The 18228-nt window shown below is 39.4% G+C and overlaps 2 protein-coding genes across 29 annotated transcripts in view; one reads left to right on the forward strand and one right to left on the reverse strand.

Annotated features, from left to right (window-relative positions):
• DFFA (DNA fragmentation factor subunit alpha) overlaps positions 1-18228 on the forward strand; it is a 244621-nt gene that overhangs the window by 194894 nt on the left and 31499 nt on the right. The window lies entirely within an intron of this gene.
• KIF1B (kinesin family member 1B) overlaps positions 1-18228 on the reverse strand; it is a 144328-nt gene that overhangs the window by 117238 nt on the left and 8862 nt on the right. For all 28 annotated transcript variants that reach the window (XM_053898983.1, XM_053898986.1, XM_053898987.1 and 25 more), the window contains exon 2: positions 10332-10512. In XM_053898983.1, coding sequence (XP_053754958.1) covers positions 10332-10437 — 106 coding nt within the window. In that variant the 5' untranslated portion in view covers positions 10438-10512. The remainder of the gene's footprint in view (positions 1-10331; positions 10513-18228) is intronic.

The following is an 18228-nucleotide window of genomic DNA, read 5'->3' on the forward strand; positions in this document are numbered from 1 at the left end:
AAAACTCTATCAACTCTGTAATGTCACAGTGCCATCCTCAACTGGATATAAAATAAATTATGCTAGCTATAAGAAACATTTTTTAAGATTTTATTTAAGATTTTTTTAAGATTTATTTTTAAGATTTTTTAAGATTTTTTAAAGTAATTTCTCTATACCCAAAGTGGGGCTCGAACTCACAAACCCGAGATCAAGACTTGCAGGCTCCCAAGACTGAGCCAGCCAGGCACCCAAGTCGTAATAAACATTAAACAAGCCCCCGACTGACATCTCTTCTGCCCTTCTAAGCAAATGCTCAATGACTAGGAAAGGAGATGCTCTGGAAGGCCTAGCTCTCGCTCAGTCCAAATGGCACAAAGACGGAGGAAGTAATTATAATGCCCTGCTATTCACAATTACCTTGCAGCAAGAACGGCATCAAAATAAATTTTCATGTAACAGTTAAGGTCAAATTACACATAAACTGTACTTCTACACAGAATGATAAAACTGAGGATTTTGAGAGGCAGTGTGTGCTGCAGAGAGGTTAAGAATGAGGTTCTGGAATCAAACAACTCAATTTCATTCCCTAGTTCTCCCAAGTTCTGGATGTGCGACCCCAGAAAAGTCATCTGTGAAATGGGGAAAACAGGAATCTCTGCCCTGGGGTTACTGTGACGACGGCATGAGGTAAAATCTGTAAGTGCCTGATTGTGGCTGGCACAGCTGAAGTGTTTATTACTGCTTTTGTTGTTGTTAATTACTAATCATGGTTTGGTTTTTTTCCCCAATAAAAAGCATTTAAAAAGCTGCTTTTGTTCTTCCCTTCACCCATTGTGCCTCCTCAAGTTTATCCACAGTTATAAAATGAACTCTTGGTATCAGACCAGAAGAACGTCACAAGGAAACAGCAAATGGAGCTCAACCGCTCACAGAGCTTCTGCTAACTCTGGCCATATAGTTTTCTGTTCTGCCCAAACAAAAAGGCTTCCCAGACATTCCCTACCTCTCCAGGCCCTACTCCTCAATTATTCACATGTCTCTCGATGCTTTCATAAGAGTCGTCAGAGTACTGTGATATTTATCTCTAAGGTTCTGAGAGCCTGGTGGCCTGGTGGCCTCCCAGCCTATGCCTGCTGAGTAACAAAAACTTAATTTCCTATAGTTGCTCTCAAAAACCTAATTTCGTGTTTCTTCCTCCTACCACCGGGATGTCCGGAGCATTCATCCCTAAGCAATACGACTAAGAACTGTTTTTAGCCTGCTGGAAATGATTTTGATAAAATAAGCAACTGTTACTATGCTACCAAAAACTAAATCTAAATCCCTACCTTGCCTACCGTGCAAGCAGACGGAGGTAGCAGGCCCTTCCCCGGTCTCACGAACACTCTCCAGACTTTGCTAGCTCCCATCACAGCACTTCACGCTTCACTGGGCAACCACCAAAAGCAATCAGCACCATGTTATCAGCACGGACTTTTAAAAATGAACTCCAAAACATCTCTGGAGAATTGCCAAGAAGGCACTTAAAAAGCAAAGAAAGGAACACAAAAGAAGAGAAAAGCCTGGGCACGGCTGCTCTCCCTTTTGGAAAAAAACATCAGACGCATCTATAAGGGCCACGTGAAATACAGTTTAGATTTAATTAAGGCAACCTCGAAAGTCCAGAACAATCAGATGCAAAGCAGCCAAGAATGAGGACTAAACTTCCTACAAGGCTTCAGCTAGTCTTCTCTGCCCTGTTTGGAATCCAGGTGGTAGATTTTTTAGGTAATTGAAGATGTTCAAATCATAGAACGTAATAAAAAGCAGCCGCAAATACACAATACCAAAGGCCTCCTCCAACCTGGAGATAGGTGCAATTGTTTCCGCCTTTAAATTTATACTCCCATTGAAAATAACAATTGAGGTACCAAAACTAATTACAAAAAAAAAACTTTTTTAAGAAATAACCTTTCGAACACTATCCTATGCAGCATACCAGATTCCACTGGATCCTCACCAACAACCCTGGGAGATTAGGGTGAGTAGGCACTGGCAACATTTCCACTGACTAAATGAAAAACTTTAGGCTCAAGTGTCTGAACACAGAGAAGGAGCTAAATAATGTACAATTTACAAACACAGTCAAATCCGTGTAGCCACTAAGATCACATTCTTGCAGAATACGTGGGGAAATGTACCCAATATGCTACTAAGTAAAAGACCAGATGCTTGGCAAAGGGAGAAGGGAGGTCAATGAACAGACTTTAGCTTTTATTCTGAATGAAATGGGAAATACCTTACAGTTTTGACGGAAAAGAAAATCCCACTTCGATTCTAAAAGGATTGCACTTGCTGCTCTATTGAGAAAAGAGGGCTAGAAAACAGAGGTTAAAGCCTCAAGACTTGCTAGGAGGTTACCGCGGCAGCGGCTCTAGAGGGAAGAGTGGTCTGGGTACCTTCTGAGACAGAGCCCACAGGCCTTTCTGAAGGAGACAGCGCAGGAGAGAAATCAAGGATGGTTGCGTGATTTTTGCCCTGAGCAAACCACAAAGACAATTTCCACTGAGCGGAAGGAGGAGAGCGCAGGGAAGCAGGACCGAAGAGAACACACTCAGAGTTCAGTTTTGGACGCGGCAAGTTTGAAATGCTTATCAGGCAGGAGAGATGCCAGGTAAACGGCTGCACACGCTGCCTTCAGAAACAATTCCTTCCCCACCTGTGTGGGGCTTACACTTTTCTTACAGCAGGCCTAAGAAGCAGTTTTAAAGCTCAAGTGTGTGATAACAGGGCATTAGCTAAAGAAATTACGGTGTATTAATATACCAGAATACTGAACAGCCATTACAATCATGTTCTTGAAGAATACTTAAAAGAAGGTGCTCAATAAATTAATGATAGATTCACTCATCTCATCTAAAAGAGGGTACGTTCCAGGGATACATTCCAGAATGTCAGTTTAGTAAGTTGCCACATGGGAAGTCATTGTGTCAGATGTAGAAGAAAAGACAAAGTACGTTTTGGGCCTGAGGGAAAGGAAAGCAAAAGCTGCCTTCAAAACTACGAGGGGGCAGAAGAGGGGTCAGGTGCACAGCAAAGTCAGGGGCCAGCAGATAGGGGTAGATTTAGAAGGCTAGCCTCAAAATTCATCTAAAAGTCGTTCTAAAGGACACACTCAGTTTCCACCAACTCCAGCTGAGTAAATATAGTATTACTTCCGGGGCACCCCTACTCCCCCAGCCCCAACACACACACACACACACACACACCCCGCACCCCCCTCCAGCTGTAGCTCCAACTCCCAACTAGAGGAAAAGTGTTTCATTTCAAAACTTTAAAAAAGTTTCCATGCCACTGGCACCCAAGTTGATTTCAATATATTTTACTGAACTCTGCTTCCAGTGCCACATAAGTCTCGTCTTCTTGCTGACCTTCTAGCAGTCCAGTAACTAAACGAGCTATGGACATGTAACTTAAAAAGGAAACATTCCTCTCCTTGGAAGAAGAGAGTGACAAGTGTCTAGAGGACTTCAGAAAGAGGGGGCGGGAGACAAATTTCATGGGCTTGTGCCCATCACACGATACACCCTGGTCACTGATATTGAGAGGCATGGGTATACAGCAGCTCTATTTGCAAGGTGAAGACTTTGTCTTTTCCCTTTGTTTGTATGCTCTTCCAATTACTTAGTATACATATAGTAGAGAGAGTCATTAAACATATAAATGTATCAAAGGTACAAGCTGCAACAACAGAACAAAACCCCAGGTAGCCACCAGACAGCTCTAGAACATGATTCTCACCCCTGCAGTGCCACTGTGTCCTCCCAGATCTCTCTGCCCACCACCTCATCTCTGAGGCATGCTGAATTTTGTCATTACTGCCTTACTTTTCTTCATAGTTTTACCCATGTGTTTGTAGGGCATAAAGAATATAGAGAACAGCTTTGTGTGTTTTTGAGATTTACATAAATACACCAATTTCTTTCGCGACTCGCTTGTACAGCTACCATTTGCTTATAATTTGTGTGTGTGTGCACAGTAATTCTCTGTTGTGTTCTATTTTATGTAAGTGTACCATGACTTATTTACCCATCCCCCTGTTGATGGATACTGGGTTGTTTCCAGTTTTTTTCTCTAAGAAAAACTAGTGCCGTTAAGAGTTTAAATGCCCCAATCTTCAGCAGTTTCAGTGACTCGATGAAACGCACTACACTGGCAGCCGGCCACAGAGATACAGGACTGGGCATGAGTGAGCCACGGAGTTCACAGAATGCATGCTGACAAAGGGTGTGTTTAAAAATATCGAGCATTCCCTCTCTAAGGTTAGAGCACATGGTGTGGAGGAGAAGTGCTGCTGAAGAGCTGGCCTCATCCTACATCTCCAGCCACACTATGAAGCACTCTGGATGCTGTGTTACAGAGCTCATGGCTTATCCCAGAAAAGACTTCAGGAGAATTCACTCTGATTGTAGGTTACAAAATGCATTCAGATTGGAAAGAATTCCTTCCAAAAGTCTTCCTTTCTAAACCTCCGCTTTGTCCCCTCCTCCATCCCAAATTTCCATTAATGGACATGAAGTCATTCTTCGTACCAGTTGTGATGTACAGTATTCCATTTTGAAATGTACATGTGTGAATGAAAAAGCCTTTAAAAATGTACCATGTTAGTAATTAATGGCGGGGGCGGGGGAGACAGGGTCCCTTCTACCCCACTAAGATTTGGGTACTGAAAAACAAAGACCCCAAGCAACGAAGACTGATAAATACATAAAGGAGACTGACCAAAGGGCTAGCTACAGACAGATTCCTGTGGTTAAAGGCAAAGCAAAAGTATTATAATTTAATACCTAAAGGACCATGTGAGAACCAGCTTTACCTACCCTCCTGTTTTTCAGCAGGGAATTAATGCAGCTTCAAAGTCTTCAGATTTACCATAAATGTGAGCAGTTCAGCTATTAATTTTCCCCCACTTTCCTTTTTAGGAGCAATTAGACACACACACACACATACACACACACACACACACACACAGCTTCCAAAGTGGGAAAACTTGGAATTTAACAGGATATTATTAAACAAAGCCATTTGTATGCACTTGGTCTCCAAAATGTCAAGGCAGTAACATTTATCTGTGCCATGGAAAATATTCCCTCTGAGACCAGAAAGTGCTTAAATAAAACTGCTACTACTCAGCTTTCAGATCTGGCACATTCCCTAAAGTACTCTTCACCCTCTTCTACTTTTTCATAAGAGACCTTATGGCAGGAACATTCCACTGCATTCCGTGTGCAATCAGCTATAATCCCTGTGAGCAACAGTCCAGGCCAGCTTGCCAGCACAGCAGTCTTTTAATGCAGCTAACATGTGTGGCTACAGCAAATTCATTTCATTTTTTTCAACAAAATGCAAGCTTTCTCCCATTCTTAAGCCCAACTTTTTTTTTTTTAAATAAGCCACTAATGCTTTCTAATGGAGCAAGTAGTTTGCTTAAAATCTCTCACATAAAAATTACGTGGATCACATTTTAGCCAAACTACTAAGAAACTGCCATAGAAAACTGAAAACAGAAATAGCAAACAGTAGCAGAAAACTGAAACCACCAAAAATCCTGGAGGAAAAGTCTCACTCAATTAATTAGTTTTCCAAGAACAAACACCTTTCAAAGGAACCAAAATTACCCCAAAACTGCTAAGCCACAGCAAAGTAAGTATTTAGCTAGAAAACCAACTCTACTTCTTCCAAGGCTGATTCATCAAATGAGGATTTCTGCCTCAGTAGACTAATGTTAACTTCAAAGTCCCAAACTTCTCCTGCTGTGTGCAGAGAGGCACGTGTCATCGCCAGAAGAGGGTCAGGAATACCATACGTGGTTACAACACTATTAAATTCTAATACCCTGCAAGTTTGAAATTTTCCCTGAACATGCTGGGTGTTTAGTTTAAATCTCACTTACTCCACAAGGTCCAGTTGAAATGCCCCATCATCTACGTACCTTACATGTGCCCTTTGCCAAACTCACATCTGCACGTTTTAAAACCCCTACTTATGGCAATTATCACTTTGATCACTTTGACTTTGTACTGAGCTTCTTTCGGTATGTCTTGTGTCTTCCACCACAAACTTTTGAAGACTCTTTAGGGACAAGATCCTACGTATGGTACATACAACTCTGCTTCCTGCAGACTCACATTATAGCAAACTCTCAAAAGAGGAAGGAAAAGAAAGGGTAAGGCAGAGCAGAGCCACTCAGTTTGCTGTGTACAACGGTTTTGAACCAAGTATGATGGAAAACCCTCTGGTAGTTCAGCACTGTGCTTAACATGGTCCATAGGCTGGTTGTCATGTGACCGGTACAATGTTCCCAGGCCTATCATAACCAAATTATTACTTTTAATAAAAACCATTTCTTCATTACTATTTTGTCAAAAGATACCTCAATATATTCAATAATTCTGGAGAGATTTTTGTGGGAGATAAGCAAGAATGAGTGAATAGAACTTACTATAAACACAAACTATAAAATTTACGGTCCTATCCTCAAAAGGTGCACCACCAGAGATCTTATTTTCTCCTCAGTTTGCTACCTACTACAAGTGAAAACATGGTACATTCTCCAGCCAGAGTGAATATCGTATTCGGACAATTTTATTTTTCCCCCTAAACTGACAGTATTTTCTATACAATCAAAATAAAAAGGTCAAAAAGAGAGTTATATATCTTAGAAACAATGAGCTCGAACACTCATATTTTATTACCCATTAATAATTTCTTAGTGAGCTTTTAATCCTTATGATCAAAAAAATAGCAAAGTCCGAAAAATCTAGCAGACCCAGATCTACTTCTCAAACTATCCAGAACTACAGAAAATCCTTTTCATTTTACAACATACTCTTAATAGTTTTATTCTCCTAGACAGTCAATTGAGCACTTTTTTTGATATTCTATTTAGTACTCAGCATACCCATTATACATATAGTAGATACCTACTAATACATAAAACTTTATTAACTTATACAGATATTTTTTCATGTTTAAATCTCAAAGGAAACAACTTTTACAAATGAGCTATATTATTCAGGTATTTAAAACATACACTGCTGGGGGAAGGGGTGAGAAAATAAACAAAACACTAATCAGTGAAGACTGAAATATAAGCTACTATTATACCTTATCACTAATTAAAAGGGTAAAAAGCTATCTTAGAAAAAGATGCTGTTTGCACTCTCTCCGGAAGGAAAGGAAACACAAGTTGCTTCTAGGGAGGGGAACTGGTTGACTACATGATGGGTCAGAGGAAGTGTTTACACTTGTATATTCTTTGTACCTTGTGAATTTTATACCATGTGAATGAATGTTTTATGGAGTCACAAAAATAAACAACTCAGGAGAAATTAATACAATGCTATTTGACTTTGACAATGAATATAAACTTACAACCAATCTATAAAATGAATTGTCATCAAGAAAAAAAAAACCACGAGTATCATTCTTTATACTAATAAAACGTTTCCATTTATTTTTGTTATATAATTAATTGATTTTTGTATTTCATGAATATGGCCTTCTAATACTCATGTTCTTTCTTTTTTTTTAAAGTTTATTATTTATTTATTTGGGGAGGGAGAGAGACTGAGCATGTGCACAAGAGGGGGAGGGGCAGAGAGACTCCCAAGCAGGCTCCGAGCTATCAGCACAGAGCCCAAGGAGGACCTTTATCTCTTGAACCATGAGAGCAGGACCTGAGCTGAAATCAAGAGTTGGATGCTTAATTGACTGAGCCACCTAGCTGTCCCTAATACTAATTTTCTACTTAAAAGTTTGTAGTAAGATTTTTAGGGTGCCTGGGTGGCTCAGTCAGTTAAGCATCCGACTCTTGATTTCAGCTCAGGACGTGATCTCATAGTTGGTGGGATGGGCACCACCTTGGGCTCTGCACTAACAGTGCAAAGCCTGCTTGGGATTCTCTCTCTCCCTCTCTCTCTCTGCCATTCCTTTGCTCATGCACTTTCTCTCAAAATAAATAAATGTAAAAAAAAAAAAATGGTTAATAATAAAAAAATTTAACACTCTTTAAAAAAAAAAAAAGAAAGAAAGTAGCAACAGACACTGGGGACACTGGGGATTTCTCCTGATAGTTCAGTATGTAAAACATATCACAGAGAAAAGTAGTTCTTTTTAGGATCAATTCTGGCTCCTGACCCAGGATTTCCTAAAGCCCACCTTCTAAAAGAACTAAATGATTATACCAGCATTTTCAGAGGCAACACCAACAGCCAAAAATGCCTCCAAACTAAGTTACAATTAAATACATTTTTCAGAGAGAAACAAGAGCTCAATAATCAGGATTCAGTATGTTCACTTCAGCAGCACATATACGAAAACTAAACTGATACAAATTAGTATGGCCTCTGTGCAAAGATTTATATATTGTGTAGAACTTAATTCTTTTTAAAAAAATTTTTTTCAATGTTTATTTATTTTTGAGAGCCAGAGAGAGCCAGAGCATGAGCAGGGGAGGGGCAGATAGAGAGGGAGACACAGAATTCGAAGCAGGCTCCAGGCTCTGAGCTGTCAGCACAGAGCCCGACGCGGGGCTCAAACTCACAAACTGCGAGATCATGACCTGAGCTGAAGTCGGATGCTGAACCGACTGAGCCACCCAGGTGCCCCTATATATTGTGTAGAACTTAATTCTTAAAATGAAGCATGAATAATACCATAGCTTAAATGAGTGGCATTTAGAACATAAACACTTGTTCTCTAGTTCAGTTATAAATCTAGCTCAAATTTTAAGAAAGGAGCAACTCATCAATATTGACCTTTTTTAAAAAACTTGAAATATAATTTACATACCCTACAAAGTTCACCCATTTAAAGTGTACAATTCAGTAGTAAATTTTGCATCTTTTTCTTTTACAATTACTCATAGGATATAATTCATACTCTAGCATCTTTCAAAAAGATCTAATAAAAAGGCAAACTCATAGTAACAGAGAACAGAGGCTAGGGATGGGGTCAAAGGTGAGATATTCATTAAAAAATACACACTTTTAGTCATGAAATGAATAAGTTGTAGAGACTTAATGTGCAGCATAGTGACTATAGTTCATAATAATGTACCGTATACTTAAAATTTGCTGAGAAGTAGATCTCAAGTGTTTTCATCTCACACACACACACACACACACACACACACACACACACACACACAAAGGTAATTATGAGAGGTGACAGATACATTAATTACTTTGGACTGTGGTAATCATTTTGCAATGTATGCATATATCAAAACATCACATTGTACACCTTAAATATATAATTTTATTCCCCACTGGTAGAATTCTCTACAGAGAACACTGGCAAATGGCCCACACATAGAGGAGATCAGAATGGTTTCCCCAACAACTAGGCATTAACTTGTGTGTCTGGAAGAACTATGATTCTGCTTTATCACAAAGTTGTAGGTTTCAAGACAGTAGAACCTACCAGTATTTTGAGTAATAATTTGCCTACAGATCCATATCAATTAATTATTAATCCAAGTACAAAATAAACCAGCTTAAGTCATTTTTCACCTAAGCAATTATATATAAAGAAGTTCAAAAGTAATGACTTCAATTTCAATAATAGATAATTTTATTTGTAAAAAAATTATAAGCAAATGATTACTGATAATTTTAGTAATAAATTTGTGAGTTTATTACCAATTGTAGCTATATCTGTTGTTCAACTTAAAGAATCACTGTAAGGAAGGAGAGTAAGTTTTAAGACCATCTTGGCAAGGTCAAGTGCCATTTAAAATGAAGAAAGAAAAATAATCTTAGAGCCTCAATAGATACATTTCACATCATGGTTAAGTATAAATCACTGCTAACACCTTTATTATCATTAAGTTTCAACGTAAGGGGCGCCTGAGTGGCTCAGTTGGTTGAGCGATTGACTTCAGCTCAGGTCATGATCTCATGGTTCATGGGTTCGAGCCCCATGTCAGACTCTGTGCTGACAGCTTGGAGCCTGGAGCCTGCTTCCAATTCTGTGTCTTCCTCTCTCTCTGTCCCTCCCCTGCTTGCGCACTCTCTCTCTCTCTCTCTCTCTCAAAAATAAGATTAAAAAAATACTTTAACTTAATAACTCTAGCTAAATTAGTTGCATTTTCCAGGGATTTCTCAATTGTAAAGAACAAAAGAAATAGTCCATATTTAAGTATACGAAAGCAAAAATCACAGGGCGAAGCACTTAGTGGATCATTCAGAATAGCAAAGTCCAAAGTGTTAATACCCAAATGTTCATTTATTCTGTTCACATTAAGAAGGGAAAAGAGAAAGGATAGGAAGGTGAGAAATAATTGATAGAACACAACATGTACTCACTGGTCGAGTTGCCTTGCATCTGAATGATGCACTTGGACTCTTTGCTGGTCTCTCGAGAATTGAAGGGCCGAACCCGCACAGCCACCTTCACTGAGGCTCCCGACATTCTGATGGTCTTGTTATATATATGCAGTCCAGAAACAAAGTATCAAATCTTCTTTTGAAGTTATGTGCAAGTTTCCTTCAAAAAGAAAATAATTCCACACAGGTAGTCAGAATCAAAGGAAGCATGGGCTAACGTGAGCCTAAGGGCCACTCTTGTACATCTTGGTACTATTTTTTTTTTAATTTATGTTTATTTACATTTGAGGGGGGGCAGCGGCAGAGAGAGAGGGAGACACAGAATCCAAAGCAGGCTCAGAGCCTGACGTGGGGCTCAAACTCATGGACCGTGAGATCATGGCCTGAGCCAAAGTCAGAAGCTCAACTGACTGAGTCACCCAGGCGCCCAATCTTTGTACTATTTCTATTTCCATTTCTAAAAACCTCATCCCTTTTCATCCTATAGATCTTATATGCTCAAAATTTTCCAAAATAGAAAATTAAACACCTAAGTTTATTTTCCTATTCAACTATCTCTTTCTCATACCTAAAAAGTCCCTAAACTTAATAATAAAAAATACATAACTACAAAAAAACAGGCATCTTTCTTGCTCTCTGTTTTTCTGGATCTTCAGTAATGTATGAAAAACACAAATGTTTATCTGTTAAAGAGAGTTCCTTACACAAGTAACTTCCCATCTGCAAAACCACTTATTATCTTCCTTTAAAGAAACGCTCTGAACTTCCTATACACTAATTACACTGTGAAACATTCAGTTACATGATATACAATTAAACAGCAAAGGATAACGATAAGCTCTGGCCAGCTCTTTCAACTTCTAAGTATCTCGGGATTCCTTTAATTTTCATGTGTATCTCATTTGACCCTTACAACCATCCTGTACAATAAGCAGAGAAGTTTCCAAGAGACCTAGGTTCTACCCTCTAATATGCTAGTGACTCATGGTAAAATCAAATCACTACATTTCACTACTGAATGAAGCCATAGGAAAAAATGTGGACATTTTTCAGAGGCATAGTTTCCCTCCCAACAGAACAAAACAAACATTATTCTGTGAAAAGAACCCATGTAAGTAATTTCCACAAGAAACAACAGATCTCAATCTGTACTCTATCCATTATATAAATGTCCTTGAGAAGAACCAAACAAAAGAAAAAACTAAAATAAAAACACATTTAAGTCCAATTACCGGGGAACCCCAAGAAACCTTCAATCTAATTTTTCCCACATAATTAAGTAGAGATTAGGAATCCTAAACTACAGCTTTACAACTGCTAAGGCTTTCCAATAAGAAAAGGCAAAAATCAATTAATCAAAACAAAACAAAATAAAACCAAAAAGCCACTCTCTACCCTAGCATTACCCTATCTTCTTTTCTTAGCAGCACTATGTGAAATTCCTGTGCTTTGGAACATGCTTATTGTCCGTCTCTCTCAACTCTGTCCAAATGCTCAGAGATCTCATTTGTAGCTACCACTTAGACCACTGCCTGATAAAAGAGCTCGGTTTGTCGAAGGAGTGAATTAATGAATTACAGTTGACCCTTGAACAAATGGGTTTGAAATGTGCAGGCCCACTTGCGCATGAATTTTTTTCCATAAATACAGTAGAACATTATAAATATATTTTCTCATGGGGCACCTGGGTGGCTTAGTCAGTTAAGTGTCTGACTCTTGATTTTGGCTCAGGTCATGATCTCACGGTTTGTGAGCTTTTTTTTTTTTTATTAAGTTTTTTAAAGTTTATTTATTTATTTTTGAGAGGGAGACAGAGTGAGCAGAGGGGAAGAGGGAGAGAGAGAATCCCAAGCAGGCTCCATGCTCACAGTGCAAAGCCCAATGTGGGTCTCAAACTCATCTATGGTTTTTGAGTTTGAGTCCCGCATCGGGCTCAGCACTGACAGCAAAGAGCCTGCTTGGGATCCTCTCTCTCCCCCTCTCTGCCCTCCCCGGCTCGTGCTCCCTTGCTCTCTCTCTCTGTCTCTCTCTCAAAATAAATAAATAAACATTAAAAAATGTTTAATGTATTTTTTCTCATAATTTTCTTAACATTTTTTCTCTTTATCGTAAGAATATAGTATATAACACATGTAACATACAATATACGTGTTAATCGACTTTATGTTATCAGTAAGGCTTCTGGTTGACAGTGGGCTGTTAGCAGTTAAATTTGGGGGAGTCAAAAGTTCTGTGTGGATTTTCCACTACGTGTGGGGGGAGGGCACTGCTAACCCCCCACATTGTTCAAGGGTTAACTGAGAATTATCTGTTCAAGTCCTCTGCCTGGTTTTGTTTCACACAATTACAATATTTATTGATATTAATCTTTTTCATATTTGCTGGAATGTTCTTCCAGTCTGTTTCCTATTTTATTTAACATTCAACAGATGGTTCTTGTTTAATATATCAAATATTTATTGTAATGACATCAAATAAAAACTTAAAGTTATTTGCCCTCCCAGTCAATATAGCATCACCTATAGTCACTAGCTGAGGACTTTGCCAAAAGAGAGTTAATGAAGCATTCAGAAAAAGAAAGACATGGAACACACTTTAACCCCCACACAAGAGTTCACAGTGATTTACAGCCACCGTCTGAACACTCAACATGCTCCATCATCTTCTCCCCCAAACTCGCAATCTCTGCCCCTCTTCCCGTTTCTATCTGACCCCATATCATAACTCTTGGAGTCATCTTTGTTTCTTTTTCTTTGAATCCTTTTATTAGTATTAAAATTATTAATGATATGCTATATAAAAATGTTTAAGTTTATTTATTTATTTTGAGGGGGAAGAAGGGCAGAGAGAGAAGGAGGGAGAGAGACTCCCAAGCAGGCTCTGTGCTGGCAGTGTGAAGCCCAACGTGGGGCTCGAACTCACCAACCATGAGATCATGACCTGAGCCGGGATCGAGAGTCAGATGCCTAACTGACTGAGCCACCCAGGCGCCCCTATGAACTTTTAAAACATAAATTTGCAGGGTACCTGTGTGGCTCAGTTGGTTAAGCATCCGACTTTGGTTCAGGTCATTATCTCACAGTTCGTGAGTTCAAGCCCCGCGTCGGGCTCTGTGCTGGCAGCTCAGAGGCTGGAGCCTGCTTCGGATTCTGTGTCTCCCCCTCTCTCTGCCCCTCCTCTGCTTGTGCTCTGTCTCTCTCTCTCTCTCAAAAATAAACATTAAAAAAAAACCAAACACATAAATTTTCTATCACTTCCTTCCTCTCGTTCTCATTGCCATCACCCCTAACCCACTGCCACTGCCTAACCCTAGTCCTCACTACCTCATGCCTACCATACCGGTAATAGCGGAACTAATCTTAGACCTTTTCATTTTAATCCAACAGTCCTTCCACAGCCTTGCACAAAACTGAATCACACAGGGGTCTTTTGAAAAACAAATGAGCCTGGTATTCAACAGTCTTGAAAAAGGCCCCAGGTCCGGAGTTTTGGTTTTCATTTTTCAAAGATTATGTTGCAAATCTCCAGCTGAGAACCCTGCAGTACGCAACTGCTTAACCTTGCTGCAATATTAACCTTTCTAAAGCATGACTGTCCATTTCACTTCCAAACTCAAGAATCTTCTCTTATTCCCAGTGCTTACAATACCAAGACCAAAGTCAAGGTACTCTGTGTTCTAGTCCCACACACATGCTCTTTCACACTTGTGAACAATTTCTCCCCTACAATTTTAATTTTTCTCCTATTTGATGCCCAGCTCCTGTCTTACTTCTTCCAAAATGACTATCCAAACATTGCAGGAATCACTGGTATTTCCAACAGCACTTACAGCCCAAACACATTATGAGAACCCTGCTATCATTTTATGTGACTGCATTCTATCTTGTATTGTTCTTTAATAGATTCCCAAAGTGAAACTCCTATTGCTTCAAAAAAACTCTTTCAACTCGGGCTTCTTGAAAAAATGGCTAATTCCAAGTCTGGTCAAGAAATTTCAAGATGATCCTGGGACATTTTAGTGTGATCACAAGCAGGAAGCCTATCAAAGATGAACAGAGTCAAGGCAAAAGCACACCAGAGCCAACTCAAAGGCACTCCCCAAGATGGAATACTTAAAGCATTAAAATGCATTCATGAAAACCACAAGTGGACTGAAAAACATCAAATATATAAATTCACGAGTTGAGGGGCACTTGGGTGGCTCAGTCAGTCAGTTAAGCGTCCAGCTTCGGCTCAAGTCATGATCTCACAGCCCACAGCTGACCACCCAGCCTGGAGCCTGCTTCGGATTCTGGGTCTCCGTTCATGCTCTGTCTCCGTCTCTCTCTCAAAAATAAAATAAAACATTTAAAAATAAACAAATTCATGAGTTCATAATGATACTTAAAAAAGAAAAAAAAACTCATTCTTAAAACTGGCAAATAAAATAATTGAGCATACACCTAGCCTGTATATCCTGTATAAACTATAGTCCACGACAGCCAAATGGTTGGTGAGGGCTAGCTCTTCTCACACACACACACACAAAAAAGTCCAGCTAATAAACGCAGAAGAGGTGACAGAATTGGAATGTCACGTTTCCAACCCTACTGATATAAAAGCTCTCTGCAACAACAGTCACTAGCCCCCCCCCCACACACACACACACAAGCCATAGATGAAAAAAGGTTGGTTGATGTGGGAACATTTTTCTTTTATTTATTTTAAAGGAGAGAGCATGAGTGTGCACAGGGGAGAGGCAGACAGAGGGAGAGGGAGGGAGAGAGAAAGAAAGAGAGAGAGAAAGAGAGAGAGAGAAGGAAGAGAGAGAATCCCAAGCAGCCTCTGTGCCATCAGTGCAGAGCCCGACATGGGGTTCAATCTCACGAACCCTGAGATCATGACCTAAGCCAAAATCAAGAGTCAGATGCTTAGCCAACTGAGCCCCGCAGGCGCCCCAATGTGGACACGCTGTATTGCTTGGATTAGGCTGACGCTATCTGAACCAAACAGTCAGTCCTAGTGTCACTAAAGGGGGGACACCTGGGTGGTCTATGCTTCCATGCATGCTATACACAGCACCACCTAGTAAGTATTCTTATCCCACCCCCTTTAAAACAAAACAAAACAAAACAAAACAAAACAAAACAAAAGATGAAGCCTCAGCTCTAACCACCTAGGAGAGCAAATAAAAAATGTAAATGACTCTTAAAAGATACAATCAGCGAAAACCAGAACATAGAAAAATCTACACGTCAAGTCACCCAGTATCTTCCGATAAATAACATGCAGAGGTAATAAAAGGAACTTGTGTTAGTTATAAGATAAGTGCGATGATTTTTTTAATCAAGAAAATCTGCAAAAACACATTTCTTAGATAATCATAATAGCCTGAACATAGACTCAGTATCTGATGATGTTAAGAAATTTATTAGGGGAAGATACAAGAAACAGGTTTGCCAAAATGTCCACCATTACTGAATACTGTCGATATTTCAATTAAAAAAACAAAACTTCCTTCTTTTGTTTTCTACCCAAAGCCTACCAAGTACCGAATGCTGCTGACTGATTTACAGACAACAAAGAATAAATCTCCTTGTGCGGATTTAGATATAAAGAGCTATGGATTTGTCACTAGGAACCGAAATGCTAACGTCTCTAATATCTGCTTATTTCTTCCGTCCATCGAATCAACTGCCAAATCACATAGCTTTTACCTAGAAAATCTCTCCATTTCCACCACTACCATCCCTTTTAGATTTTCGATATTTCTCACCCAAGATGGTTAACTTTCACCACTTTCTCTCTTTCTTCCTTCCACCCCCATTCGACTACCCAATACTGCCACTTTCATCTACTCCATCCATAACCAAGCAACACGGCCAAACTGGCCTTCCTGAAGCACAGGTCTGTTCATATCAGCGTCCACTTAAAAATCCTCAAAGTGTCCCCACTGTCTACCAAACAACGGCTGAACTTCCCACACTGCATTCAATGTGTTCTGCGACATAAACCACCTACTTTTACAAACCCACAAAACACTGCCTTCCATCCACATTCCTTAACAACCACTCACCAGAGGGCTTCCTGAAAGTATCTCATGTTTTTCTGTGCCAGTGCCTTTGCTCCAACGTTCCTTCTACCCACTGTGACCTTCTTCCTCTACCAATCCGATTTATTCTTCTACGATCTTCTTCTATGCCACCTATCTCTAAAGCCTTCATAGAATCTCCCTACCTCCCAAACCAAAAGCTAATGCTTCTCCATTTAATACTACTCAAGTCACTGGCCTTACCTAGGGCAAGTAAGTTATTTACTTTTCTTATCTCTACTGTAAATTTTAAGCTCCTTGTGGACAAGAACAGAATTTTAGTCATGTTTCTAATCCCCTAGCTACGGGGGCTTGAATACTGTAGTTAAAATATTTTGGTTGAATTCCTAGTTATTGTATCAACGGACTGATGCTTGAAGGGCATTAATAAAAACCATAAGTTGTTCCAAAATAGAAACAGGTATTTGATCAGAAGGAAAAAGGATAAAATTAATTTCAAATTCTTTCCTAATTGAAGTGTTAAGTCATTCTTTTTTGGAAGTGATAAGTACATTTTAAAATTGCTTTTCCCTCTGGGTGCCTGGGTGGCTCAATCATTAAGCATCTGACTTTGGCTCAGGCCATGATCTCACGGTTCGTGAGTTTGAGTCTCCTGTTGGGTGAGCCCTGCTTCTCTCTCCCTCTGTCTCTCTGCCCCTCCTGGGATTCTCTCTCTCTCTCTCTCTGCCCCTCGCTCACTTGTGCCCTCTCTCTCAAAAAAAAAAAATAAAATAAATAAAATAAAAACAAAAAAAACTTCCCCCTCAAATAAATAACAAAATTACTTTTCCCAAACAATTTGAACCTAAATATGTATTTTGTTTCTGATTTAATTGTCTTGAGGTAAAACTGCAACCATCTTCACAAGCGAGTCAAAATTTTACATAATAATAGGAAACTATAGTTAAATGGACTATAGAAAGTGTTACTTTGTTACTTCCCTACTACTATAAACAGTATCTCTTTTATAGTAGAATTACATCAAAGAATCACAGCTTCAAAATTCCCAGGCTGTTAAAGAAATATTACCAATTACATAAATCTGAAATCAGGTTTAAATTCCAATGAGAAACAATTATTACAGAATACTTTTAGGAGGTTACAAGAAAACAATACTTCTTAAATTTAGCATAAAAATACATTTTCCAAGCTTTGAACAGCCAAAGGAAGAAAGACAGGAAAGACCATCACATACTCTAAATCACTTACACAGCCTCAGCTCTAGACTGTGCCTCTGACCTGTTTTCCTTCCTATGACACACAATTAGAAGCATCAGGAAAGCGGAATGGAGCAAAAATTCCAGAAGCATTCGCTAACAATAAAGGGAAAATAAAACAGTTAGGTCTAAGTTATTTGAATTTTTCTGAATTTTGCCCAATTGCTTAACTTTGATCTTGTGCAACTGAACTTGCCCTCAGAGGTTCCCTGGAGTATTAAGAGCCTAAGAAGACTAATTTTCAAATTAACCATTCAGCAAAGTGAGTAAACAGGAACAAAATACAACTAGCATTTGGTTGGTCTGTTTTTGTAGTATCCCTTTTCTATAGAAAACAGCGAAGATTATATCCCCAACATATAAGTCAGTTCATGTCATTTCCTCTCTTTAAAAACCTTCCACTGGTTTCCGTGGCCTCAGAACACACCCTAAAAATCCAAGGGCCTCCGCAATCCAACCTGCTTCCCCAGTCACCATTTTCACTGCCCAGCTTCAAGCCTTCTTCCCCACCAAGCACCCTCTTACTACACCAAACACGCAATTCCTGGAAGCCCAATCCCCCTTTTCAACCTGTTACATCCACGTCTTT

Source organism: Panthera pardus, unplaced genomic scaffold, assembly GCF_024362965.1.
Source record: "Panthera pardus isolate Hobbes unplaced genomic scaffold, ASM2436296v1 HiC_scaffold_11, whole genome shotgun sequence".
NCBI lineage: Eukaryota > Metazoa > Chordata > Mammalia > Carnivora > Felidae > Panthera > Panthera pardus.